The sequence below is a fragment of the Euprymna scolopes genome, chromosome 14 (genome assembly GCF_053919585.1).
Source record: "Euprymna scolopes isolate OS-2025 chromosome 14, ASM5391958v1, whole genome shotgun sequence".
In the NCBI taxonomy this organism is placed as follows: Eukaryota; Metazoa; Mollusca; class Cephalopoda; order Sepiida; family Sepiolidae; genus Euprymna; species Euprymna scolopes.
This window is the reverse complement of record NC_136495.1, coordinates 16,079,982-16,093,759: the sequence shown is the minus strand read 5'-3', so window position 1 is coordinate 16,093,759 and position 13,778 is coordinate 16,079,982. Positions and strand designations below refer to the sequence as shown.

The 13,778-nt window shown below is 34.8% G+C and overlaps 1 protein-coding gene and 1 pseudogene across 4 annotated transcripts in view; one reads left to right on the top strand and one right to left on the bottom strand.

The window, feature by feature from the left end:
- Positions 1-13,778, top strand: part of LOC145292869 (prolyl 3-hydroxylase 1-like) — a 388,700-nt gene that overhangs the window by 207,137 nt on the left and 167,785 nt on the right. For all 4 annotated transcript variants that reach the window (XM_080138981.1, XM_080138979.1, XM_080138980.1 and 1 more), the window contains exon 3: positions 4,827-4,998. In XM_080138981.1, the coding sequence (XP_079995107.1) occupies positions 4,827-4,998 (172 nt within the window). The remainder of the gene's footprint in view (positions 1-4,826; positions 4,999-13,778) is intronic.
- LOC145293483 (U2 spliceosomal RNA) lies at positions 5,664-5,790 on the bottom strand (annotated as a pseudogene).

Sequence of the window (13,778 nt, the reverse complement as noted above, 5' to 3'; positions counted from 1 at the left end):
TAACTGACGTCTTTATCCTCTAGGCCATGTGTTCAATTAGAAGATTATCGACTATGACAAAATCCACACGAGGGTATATACCGACAACCAAGATGATGATCGCCGTCTAAAACATGTGAATAAGAAAAAGAATTCATCTATTAAAAATCTGTCCTGTGTATGACCTTAAAACACATTCAGTGGTGAGGACCCATTTGGGAGTAATGTGGAGTTGCTCCTTATTTCTATTGCTCCCAGGTTCACTTTGGCCTGAAGTAGTAATACTTATTAGGGCATCTGGTGTAACCAGATCAGGTTGTCGGAAGATACTGGCTTCCTGGCCAAAAATGCGCCAAACATTAATGTTGTTTTATTTTCATTTTCCCTTTGCAAAACTCAATCATGTCTGCAAAGTCAAAAACAAAAATATTTTTCGTTTACAAAATAAACTAAACGTCATAAAAAATATTTGAATAGGTAAAGAACATTATTCATAAAAACTTTTACCTAAATGACTGGATTGAAAAAAAAAATCATCAAATATCAATTAGTTCTTCATAAAGTGTCATTGAAAACCTCCTATAAACTGATTATGGCATAAGAATAGTTAAATTGTCGTCTGCCGGAGTTCGTAACATTCTAAAATAAATTGTATAGACGATGGCATACACGACGAAGATTAAAAATAATGCATGTTGTTTAAATAGGGATTTTTACCTGACTATTCGTTCATCAGTCATTTTTTATAAACGTAATACATTGCAGAATGTATCTGATTCCTAATGTTCATAAATGACCTCCCTAATAAAATTGTCTGAGATAGATATATTTGCTGATGACACCACTCTCTATAACAGGCATAAAGGGAAAACGAATGAACACATACCCAAGGCAATGGTAGAAACCCTAGAGGAAAAGCCCCACTCTATAGTGGAATGAGGACAAAAATGGATGGGTACATTCAATGCTGCCAAGACTAAGCTTCTTTCCTTTATTAATTACAAGAAACCTTTTCAACCACCAATAGTCATGGCTAAAGCTACATTACCTGAAAGTACTTCATTCAAACTCTTCGGCTTAACGTCCACAGGGAACATGAGTTGGAACAGATACATTGAGGACATTGGCAGGGCTGCTGCAAGGACGGTGGGCTCTCTCTACCATGCTAGAAAGTTTGTCATGCTTAAAAGTATCCTGTACCTTTACAAAACCAATATTCGCCCATGTATGGAGTATTATTGTCACATTTGGGCTAGTGCATCTACTACTAGTTCCTCCCTCCTGGACAGGGTTCAAAAGAATCGCCAACCTAATAAGTCCCGAACTGTCAGCTAGGCCTCAACTTCTGTCCCATTTACAAAATGTTGCATGCCTCTGCCCGTTTTACAAGTATTTTAATGGTAGATGCTCTGACATCTGACAAACTACAAGTTCTTGTGGCCCCTTGACATAAATACCCCTGACAAGCAGCAGAATCTCACCCCTACAGAGATCCCCAGATGCCAGAAAGTCTTCTACTTTAATAGTTTCCTCCCTATGACTGCTAGACTTTCTTTCCGGGTTCCTATTTTCTTGACTGCATTGACATGCAAAAGTTAAAGTGTAATGTAAACAAACATCTTGCTGCTCAACTCCCTACATAGTATCCCTGCAAATTATGTCTCTGATATGTCAGTATCCTTGCAAATTATGTCTACATCAAAATGGTGGTGTGCTTTGTTTGGGATGAGAAGGCAATAAAAAAAAATCGTAACTATTTTTAGAAATGGAGAATATAGCAACTAAATTCCCAACAAATAAATTAGATGCCATGACGGAAAATCAAAATCTTGATCTTTAGAGTAAGGTGTTACCAACTAACCTATTTAGACTTTCTACAAATTATATGAATAATACTGTGACAAGTTTTATTTATTATTGAGAGAACAGAATGGGGGGGGGGAAATATCTGGTAAAAATTATTTGTTTAACAGATTCAAAAACTAAAAAACTTCATTTTCAACTGACTAAAAATTCACTTTTTTTTTTTTTTTAGATTCTTATGAGAAAATAAACATTTAAAAAATAATTCAACATTGTTTGCTGCATTATCAAGAAAAAGGATTGTAAAAAAAATCTCATTCAAAAATTATATGAAAATCAATGCATTTTTTAACTTAAAATTAAAGTCACGTGTGAAATTAAATATTAAACTTTAATTGCAAATGTCCAAATGTAAAATAATTGTTTATCTTTTGGAAAATAAAATGCAGTTACTTTTAGAAAAGTTCTATGAATCCCCCAACAATCTCTTTGAGAACTGAAACAGAAAATAACCATCCTTCATAATAGTACTGTAGGGCCGTGACCGTAGGACCTTACCTATGACATTAGCAGGTCACGTGATTTTTTAATGGAGGGACTTACGATTACGAAAGCCACGACTCTACTTAACCAAACTATTTTGGCCGCAGTCTGGAATTCTGAAAATTTCTAACTTCATTAGAGAAGATTCATCATTGCATGTCTTCAGACAAGCAGGAATCAATACATTTTTCATTTAGTTTTTGTAGTGGAATTGAACAACACTGAGGTTACGAAATTATGCGCAACTATTTTCTTACAGAAAAGACGTTGCAAATTTATCATTATTTTTATGGCAGGTGCTCGACCAATCTTCAATTTATGGCCTCCCTCTCCTATGAACCATTCACAGCTTACATTTGCTTAGGTACAATCACTGTGAGCCATTTACCCTATTCTCTATGTTCGTCTAAAACTAAACGAATATTCCATAAGAATTTTTTGTCTCAACACTGCTCATCTATGGAATACAATACTGCAAGGCTGCTTCCCAGCTGACTACAACATAGTCATTCGAACTCGGAATCCGTTCAGTACAAGGAAAAGAGAAGGGAAGAAAGTTATGCAAATCGTGGTACTGTCGCAATTAAAGTCCGTACATAAAGACGTTTGATTTTTTTTTTTTTTTTTTTTTGTGAGAGGGTCGGAATGTAATCGTGATTTTGTGACGACGACGAGGAAGAAGAGTTGAGAAATCAAGAGAAGATTGCTTTACGCAATCGGAATTATTTTTTGTACGCGTTATTACGAGCGGTGGATTTTTTTTTTTTTTTTTTACATTAATTTTAACACTTCAGTTTCTTCACTCAATATTAAATTGAGACATATATATATATTATTATATTAAATTCACAGTTCCTATTTGGTCTCATAACAATGTTCTTGGAATTATTAATACGTCAACGTATGCATTACCAATTACTTTGACTTGTAACTGAGTAAACCTTCTTTTTAAAACTTTCTTTACTTGCAGATAAGCTACCACCCTTCTTCCCCTAATGTGGTTGAGAGTCTGACAATTGTTGATCTAAAGATTCCTTATACATCTACATCTGCATCAATCAAATTGCTACAAAGTTGCTATCCAAAATAAACAATCGTCAATTTCCTCAATTTGTTTTCACTAGAACAAAATGTTTGCTTCTCGTCTGCACACATCTCTCTACAAATATGATCTTTCTCTCGACTCATCAGATCTAAGTATGTTATTACGACTAGCATTACACATTCATCGTATCACTCTCCAATAGCATTTATAACCTGCGAGTTATAATACATGTATTTGGTAATTTTCCATAAATGACAGGATCCTGATTGGAAGTTTATTGTGCACATGCCGAATTGCATTGTAAGGTTATTTTAAACATAAAAGTATTTCTAAGTTGTTAATGCGTAAGAATAAATTATCTTTCTTTTTCATCATGAAAAAGACGGTTTTTGATCCCTCTTGGAAGAGGAATCTTTTTGATTTACTTTAACCTTTTTTGTACCTTAATAGGTTTGACCATGTAAGACCAAGCTGGCTGTCAAGGTCGTCTCTCTAACAGGAGTTTTGCCTTCCTCTTGGCCTTTTTCATTGCTTTGTGATTTATTTTGTCACTCTAAATTTTTAATTTTTTAATTTAACATTGTCTGTAGATTTCAAAAGCTGACCTGCCCATCTTCTGCTTAGCCATTCGTTTGGTGGTGATGCTGTTGTTTCCTCTAGTTTGCTGTCTTATCCAGATATGGACAATTGTATTTCTGTTTCAACATTTTTAGACTACTATTCTCAGTTTGTATTTTATTATTTTGAATTTCCTTAAATATTAAATTTCCATTTTGCTTACTGGTTTCTAGGCAATGTAACACAAAATTACATCTGAACTCGCTAAACAACAGACATAAAAGAGGTTTGCCTTTTTTCTGTTGTTCTTAGCCTTCGGGCCAGGATCAAAGTGTAGTATCTGTTCTGCAGATGCTGCACTTAAGATAATTTGTACCAGTCAATGGAGGGGAAACCCTCTATACTGGGACAATGATTATTTTTGGTAACCAGAGTGCCCCCTTTTTGCCTACTTTTAGGGGAGCTGGTTTTTACCTCACATCAAAAACGGCCTTGTGCCTAATTTGCTCAGTGGGGGAGCAAATAAACACCATCTGTTCTGCAGATGCTACACTTAAGATAATTTGTACCAGTCAATGGAGGGGAAACCCTCTATACTGGGACAATTATTATTTTTGGTAACCAGAATGCCCCCTTTTTGCCTACTTTTAGGGGAGCTGGTTTTTACCCCACATTAAAAACGGCCTTGTGCCTAATTTGCTTTGGTGGGGAAGCAAATAAATACAATAAATACAACACCAGACATTCACACACTAACAAATTTAAGCAATAGCCATAGCAATGATGTGAAGCATTTGTGGTTTTACTGGATCGTAGTTTAATGTTGATTAAAAGAGATATCCAAAAATACATGACTATTTTTTTAAAAAACCAATTTGTTTTTTTTTCCTCTTTTCAGTCACTTTATATAAAAGCCCAGGATTACCAAATGAGTGAGGACTGGCAAGGAGTGCTTGATGCAATCGAACCCGCAATTCATGATTTCATCAAAGAAGTTGATAGCTGTGAACTTTTATGTGAAGGAAAATATGACCATGAAGCATTTCCGGAATTTATAAATGCTGTTGCAGGTAAGTGAATAAAAACGTCTGCTTCTTCATTATGTATCGGCCAATCCATGTGTCGATTTGGAAGTGTAGATAAGGATGTTCTTGGAAAGATAGTTCTAATGTAGACTAAGGACCATGTTATTATTGGAATTTTCTTAGCAGTTTACATAAAACGCTGAAAGGTGTTGAAACTGTGAGCCAATGAAATCACAACAGCCAACGTCATTTAAGTAAACATTTATTTGCTATCATTGATGTACTATTAAAAATAGATAAATATTTGAAAAATACCTGCCATTTGAGAAAGAGGATTTTCCTCAAAATATATTATAAGACACAGTCACACACAGTACATCATTGTGTAGAAGTTTGACTTTTCAAGTAAGTCTTATTATTGACAAAACAAGGCCGATAGCCATTAGTCGCGTGCTCTCGTGTAATGAATGAATGTGTGAATGTAGGATTTACATGAAATTCTAAAAGATAAACTAAAATGACCGAAAAATGGGCTGAAATGACTTAAATAAATAAAAAGTAAATGACTTAGAATGACTTTAATGAACTTAAGGATGAACTGAATGACCTTAGGAATGACTTGAATGCTTAAAAAATAACTGGAATCCTTCAAAAACAACTTGAATGATCTGGAGAATGACTTGAATGGCTTTGAGACTGACTGGTTGTAAAGTGGGTGATTATTTTACATTAAATTAATACAGAAAACTGATCCCCCACTTTATATCACAATAAGTACAGCATGTAGTAAGAACAGATACTACACTTTGATCTTGGCCGAAAGGCCAAGAAAAGGGTATTTATTTGCTCCCCCACCGAGCAAATTAGGCACAAGGCCAATTTTTAATGTGAGGAGTGAAGGGGAAATGGGGACCAACTTCCCCAGGAGTAGGGGAGCTGGATAGTGACAATTGGTATGAAGGGTTGCCCCTACATTGACCAAGGTCTTATATGTGGGGCTGCCCCCACATATGGTCTTTGCTTGCAGTATCTGCCGGAACAGATACTACATTTTGATCTTGGCCAAAAGGTTTAAAAGCTAAGAACAGCATCTATTAACAGACCTTTGATCTTAACCAAAAAGGCCAAGCACAAAAGTGTTATGGACAGACCGACTGACTGACCGACTTATAGAGTTGCTTGCACGCGACTAAAAATTCAATAAATATATATGTGTATATATATATATATATATATATATATATATATATCACACACTTGTTTTTGTCTTTCTTCCTCAACACCAACAACATTCCGTTTTTTGCATTGTGATAGTCTTCTAATACTTACCTCTATAAATAAATATCTATCTTGATTTTGAACAGAACACGATCATAAAAGAACAAATAATAAAATTAAAAAAAAACAATTGTGTTAGTTATCACTTGTTTGTTATTCAAAAATATTCATGAAACATCTTACAATATGTATGTTTTTTTTCTTAATTTGAATTTTATTAGTCGTGTAAAAAATTATCCAATAATTATTTATTGTATTTTCTTCATAACTAAAAGAATATCATTTTTAACTTTTCAAATATTTCATTGAAAAAAAATTGACTAGCGTTTGCATAAAAAAACTTTAAAAAATCATGAAACTTTCGATTGGCATCTTTCCATGTTTTATGCAAACTGTTCAGCAAATTCTGATGATAGCATGGTTCTTATTCTGCATAAGCACTCGATAGTCTCCTTACATCTTTGTCTCCCGGGAAAATGTTCTTGTTGTTTGAAGTAAAAGGATCCGATATTGTATTTCAGTGCCTCCTTCCTCGCCTTTGTCTCCAAAGAGACTAATGCAAAATATTGGGGGGAGGGGGATATTTGCACTATGTTATTTACACAGGCTCGGTGAGCAAGTATCATCTTTATATGATAAACAAGATCAGGCAAAATCTTGTATTATGTTCAGAAAATTAATCCATTATATAAAAGACAGTTGTCTGTATGTATGTATGTATGTATGTCCAGATAAAACTACAAAATAAATACTCACAAATTGTTTCTGAATTTATGAGGATCGATTACTTGGATTGCTCAGACTACTGTTCTTTATAATTATGGTATAAAAGTAATATATATATATATATATATATATATATATATATATATATATATATTGGAAGTTTTTCAACCATAAAACTATATTAAGAAAAAAACTTAATCCCTGGTTCTTCACTGGAAAACCATTTTGTCAATCTCTTGCAATCACCGTATTAATTTGATGCCAAAACTTCACAATAGTCCTAATATTATTTAAGGCGGTCGTCAGTTGTTTACCATCAAAATTTGTTTTGAGGATTTAAAAATAAAACAGTATATCAAATCATGACTCCTCAGCCGTGTTGGTTAAACACCACTTCCCTTAAAAAAGCTGTCCTGAATATTGGGTCTAGTTTTTGTTCCAGATTAATTTTGCTAAGATATTCATGTCATTAAAAATGTTTTTTTCACCTGCGTCGTTCACCCCCCCCCCCCAAATAATAAAGTGATTGCTATTTACAAAACTGCTTGTATTTTATACGGACGGATAATTCATTATATTATTTATCACCACCCTTATATATATATTACTTATATCTTTATAGTTTATTTAAATATATATATATATATATATATATATATATATATATATATATATATATATATATATATATATATATTCTATTAATAAAGAGGTGAAAACATCGATGACGTCTTGGTCCAGTCTATAACTTACGAACTTCAATTTCAAATTCAGACCCAGCACACCCCTTTTATTTTCTTTTAATAACGTTTTCTCTCAATCTTTTAACATTCTCTACTTTATTACGCATGTCCACCATGTGGCATTTTTTTTTTTTTTTTTAATGACATAAGATGGCACCCAAACCGTTTTTTTTTTTGTTATTTTACTCAATTAAAATATTAAAATTACCCATATTTTACGACCAGGAAACGCCGGGCGCACCCACCCCACTTCTCGCTAGTTTGTTATAAATAAACTTCAGTCTATGTCTGACTTGTGCACCAATGTTAATTCCTTAATGTTCAACAGTCTATTTTATTCTCATTTAATATCACGGTTCGATGTCTGTCATGATCAATACTGAGCGCCATTAGTGGCCAACAAGAAGATTTGGGCAACCTTGAAAAACGTACAAGGCATTGTGAGAGATGAAAAGTGGTTTCAACAATTTTCAAATAACTTGTTATAATTATTATGGAGATACTTTGGTGATCGTCTAATCAGAAGGGGGTGTTATCCTAAATGGGCTTCACACTCGCTAACCCGAGATTTATATTGGGGGGAGGGTGATCTCAAACAAAATGTCTATCAAAATAATCCTCAGACTATTCCTGAATTATGTTATTCTGACAATGTAACCTCCGACCTTCTTCATCAGGATTTTGTTAAACTCTGGAATCTTTCTATCGAACTAAAAAATCGACATGGAATTTAGAATGGAGCCCTTTATTTAATCCATGGGAGTAACATGCTTTCCTTCCGTCAGCTATGACTGGGTAGAAATCTGAATTCTTAATTGTATTCTTAGTATCGTCCACACTGAGGATTGAACCCACAACCTCCAGAAGAGTGTCACTTAGAACTGAATTTTATTAACTATTCTATCTGTTACGGCACAAAAATAACACTCGATGTGAGAATAGTAGTCCAAATAATTAGTATGTTTTGCGTCTGTCTTTTCCAATTTTTTTAATTGAATCTAAAAATATAAAAGCGAAAATGTATGTACGCTTTTCCTCGATGTCCACAAAAGGCTTCTTTCAGAGAAGCGCTTGCTCGCTTCACAACTTCTTAAAACTTTTTATATCATCTATAAATTGTAATATCTCACAGTTAACCACGGAGCTCGCCTGTCTATTTAATTTTATTGACTTTCAAACGTTAATTATTCCACATTTCCCCGCATCGGCACGCGTTACATTCGGTTTTCGGTATAAACAAAAAGCAAAACTCGACTCTAATCACAGGCCCAGAGCCAGTGGTCTCTAGAGAGCTAATTAACGTTTGGTCAATGTCGACATTGTCATATCAGACGGTAGCTTTCATTTCGAGACGAGGGAGCGGGTTTTTAAAAACAAACAAACAGATTTATTGACCTCATTAAAAACTGTCCCCCCCCCCGCACAAAATGCTAACTGCTGTCACGTCAATCAAAAGCGCGCACCTGTTTTTTTTTTTTTTTCACACTTTACTATTTTCCAACTGTGCGTCGTCAAGGCTTTTTTTTTTCACGGGCACCAGTTTTTTTTTTTACACACACCTACAAACACCCGGGCAACGCCGGGTACCCCTCGCTAGTATTTATTGAAATCAAAAATAAAACAAGGGAAACTGAAACAAATTGGACTTTTTCACAAGTCCATTCTCATCACTTCCTCCCATGTTTTACTTGACCTCCTACTGCCAACTGATCCTGCAACCTCAGCTGTTCTACTACTAATCTAAAAGCTCTCATTCTGTTAATGTGACCAAGTCTCCTGTTCTCCACACATCTTTCTGTACTGTCTTCCTCTGAGCTCATCAGATCTAAGCCTGTTTTTAAAACTTTCATTACGCATTTGAAAATCGTTTAACTTCATGCAACACATCACAACTTCTTAAAACTTTTTATATCATCTATAAATTGTAATATCTCACAGTTAACCACGGAGCTCGCCTGTCTATTTAATTTTATTGACTTTCAAACGTTAATTATTCCACATTTCCCCGCATCGGCACGCGTTACATTCGGTTTTCGGTATAAACAAAAAGCAAAACTCGACTCTAATCACAGGCCCAGAGCCAGTGGTCTCTAGAGAGCTAATTAACGTTTGGTCAATGTCGACATTGTCATATCAGACGGTAGCTTTCATTTCGAGACGAGGGAGCGGGTTTTTAAAAACAAACAAACAGATTTATTGACCTCATTAAAAACTGTCCCCCCCCCGCACAAAATGCTAACTGCTGTCACGTCAATCAAAAGCGCGCACCTGTTTTTTTTTTTTTTTCACACTTTACTATTTTCCAACTGTGCGTCGTCAAGGCTTTTTTTTTTCACGGGCACCAGTTTTTTTTTTTACACACACCTACAAACACCCGGGCAACGCCGGGTACCCCTCGCTAGTATTTATTGAAATCAAAAATAAAACAAGGGAAACTGAAACAAATTGGACTTTTTCACAAGTCCATTCTCATCACTTCCTCCCATGTTTTACTTGACCTCCTACTGCCAACTGATCCTGCAACCTCAGCTGTTCTACTACTAATCTAAAAGCTCTCATTCTGTTAATGTGACCAAGTCTCCTGTTCTCCACACATCTTTCTGTACTGTCTTCCTCTGAGCTCATCAGATCTAAGCCTGTTTTTAAAACTTTCATTACGCATTTGAAAATCGTTTAACTTCATGCAACACATATCCTCAACCGTGAGGTTTCACTTCCATGCAGCGTACTGTGCACACATACCCTTTGCAATTCTCCCTTCTTTTGTCAGAAATCTCGCTCATTGGACCTGAGGGCTAAAAGACAAAGAGAAGAGTTACGAGGCTGACAAAAGTAAGCCCAAAATTTCTTCCTTTGAATTGCTAGATTTTGAAGTTCCTTCTTTTTTTTTTTACATGGGCATCACCACTTATCAAAGCCAAGAGGCCACTCAAGGATAAGGGTTAAAGAGTGTACAGTAGAAATTGGACAATATAGTAATTGTTAGTAATGGAAATTCAGTCTATTTATTAACTTATATCGAACGGCTCATCAAAAACTTGTTTACGTTAGACTTGAACACAATCATATTGTAATCAGCTGTAAAGCAGGAAAACGGAAGACAATTCCATAGGCGTGCAGTTCTAAAAAAGAATCTATGTTCATGGAATCTACGTGTAGGTATAGGCACAGATACAGAGTGGGGAAAATTGTTGATAGTCTTTTCTGCTAGACTGGTGTTTCTTGTAAAGTTTGGCGAGGGGGGATCATAGATTGGAGCTCAGTCGAGCACTTGCCATGAAAACAACGATAAAGCAGAAACAAACTCGCAACATCTCTTCTGTGAGAAAGAGGTTGCAGAGAAGAGAAAAGGACATCTCCTACGAGGCTATGAAGTCTATTTTGAACTCTATCAAGACAGAATAAGTTCTTTTTAGGCAGTTCCTGCCCAGATGTGGCAACAGTACTCCATCCTTGGACGTACCTGCCTCTTATATAGAGAATTGCATCAGCAGTGAGATATCTACTGGATCGATAGAAAGATCCCACCATATTTCCAGCGGCCTTGGCAACGGATTTAATGTATGTGTTCCATTTAAGATCAGGAGTAAAGGTCAAGCCCAGAAGCTTGTCTTCCTTGTATCCTGCTTCCCTGATTGTACTAACATGCAGAAATTTAAGTGTAACATGAACAGAAATCTCGTTACTGCTTACAATTTGTCTCTTATTCACAGTAGCCCCTTATGTTTCAGTGGCAGTTTGACCTGTTTGCGATGAATAGAAGTTCATAAAAACATTTTTTTTAGTCAAGTGTTTTATTCTTGGAGTCTGTGATTAAATGTCTGGCCGTTACTCGTAAGCAATTTTTTTTTTTTACTGTAGCATACGTTGCAAGGTGCCATTTTTTTTTTTTTTTTTTTTTTTTTTTTTTTTTTAATCTTAGTATACATTGCGAATTGGCATTTTTTACCGTAGCATACGTTAATAGTAGAAGATTTATTAGCTTTGTCTCAAATCTTTCAAGATTCCAGAAGCTGTGCATTTAATTACTTACTGCACCATGTGACTTCTAATGGAAAACTGCAATCTTTCTAATGCGCGATTTAAATCTTTACTGACATGCTCGCTGCAGATATATTATTCTGATCTTAACCAGGAGTATTCTTACATACGTAAACAACCCTGGATTTAATTAGTATGCTTTTTTCTTTCTTTTTATAGGCGCTAGTTTAATGTAATCTTTTTCTTTTTTGTCTACTTTCAAAATTCTACACCAAGGACTGCGGAATGTATTTTAACATCAGTGAATTTTATCTGTGGTAATTCATCTTTTTTATTCGAATCACAATTATTCTTCAGTTTCATCTTATTTCTAAATCCGTTTTTTATTTATTTTCTTAGACGTTTTATTTACATCCCAAAATACATTTTCTGGGTGGAACTGCCTTATGTATTTGATTCGTATGGAGTACGTCGAGTGCTGTGGCTTTTTTCTAATATAATCGAAACCCTGTTATGGGCGTGTTGATATTAACGTGTGTACGCATGCACACATATAATCCAAAATGGTGGAAAAGGAAGAACTGATAGTTTGTTTTTATTATTCACTAACGTTTTGTTTTTATTTTAAAACTTTCTCAGGATGGCTGCTTTGAAGAGTAACAAAAAAAAAAAAAATAGAAGTCCTTATCACACCCACGCATTTTTAAATATTGACTTCTGTGTTTTTCTTCAAATCATTCATCTTGAAATAAAATTTTAAAGTGATCGGTTTTTCCTGTTTTCATTTTCCATATATAGTATATTATGCAAACACTATTGATTACATATGTGCATACATGTTTTAGTGAAATCTCAATTTAGAGAGAACCACCTCATCAGACTGAAAAAAAGAAAGAAGCGACACTGACTGAGATATATATACTAGTGGGGATGGGGGACGCCCAGCTTTGCCCAGGCATAAAATACGCTTAAATATGATATTTTAATTTGTCCAGATTTCGTATATATTATTATGGAGTCGTGATTTTAAAGGTAAAAAAAAAAAAGAAGTATTTTGTACCATCAGCTAGAAACGAAACCGAAAACAAAACTGTAGCGCTCAAAGCTGGTGACGTTGTGACACACATATGAACTGATTAAAAATAAACTAAGATGAATCTAGAAAATGTTTAACAATTTTTTTCAATTTTGACCCCTTTTTTTAACTCCTTAAAAACTATTTTCACCAATTAAAGACCCATAAAAGAACAGTTCGCTATATCCTATCCATTCATTGTGGCAATCTCCACATACCGAACGGATTTCCACTCTAATAGCTCCTTTATCCCAACTGCTAACCTTTGGAATTTCCTCCATTTTCCTGACTGTACCGACATGCAGAAATTTAAATGTAATATAAACAAATATCTGACAGTAAAACTCCTCACTGATAAATCTGGTTTCTAATTCACAATAGCCCCTTACGTGTCAGTGACAATGTGCCATATTTCGAATGAATTTAAAAAAAAAAACTAAATTTGTTAGTAGCGATTATATGCGACCAGTGAGAAGATATATTTGCTAGTATGTTTATATAAATGTTTAAGTCTGTTTAGTTACATATCAGAGAGGCTTTCCGACCCCCCCCCTCCATTACTTAATGTCCTGTTCTGTCCTACAGAATAATCACCACAAAGGTTAACAGAAAGGGCAGAAGAGACGAGGCCCATTTTGTTTGCAGAACCTTTTAGCCGCGGTTACCTAAACCTTGTGTTTATGTCCACATATCAAGTTAGACAAACAAATCAGACAGCTGCTTCCCAAGATACACAGAGATGCTACGAATGCTGTTTGCTTTTCTGGTACTGGTAGTTTTTGAAACACTTTTTTTCGATGCAGAAATACATAAGCAGTCAAAAAATAGCCGAATCAAAACGAGGCCGTTTTTCAACAGGAAAATATTTAAATATTTAAAAAAAATAAATTTTAAAAAAATACACAACGCACGTGACTATTTTTAGACTAATAAAATGACTTTACATTGTTTCTCTCACTAAAGCTTCAAATCTCATAAGCCAACCCCATAAGTACTTTATTACATTACATTAATCGTTTTCA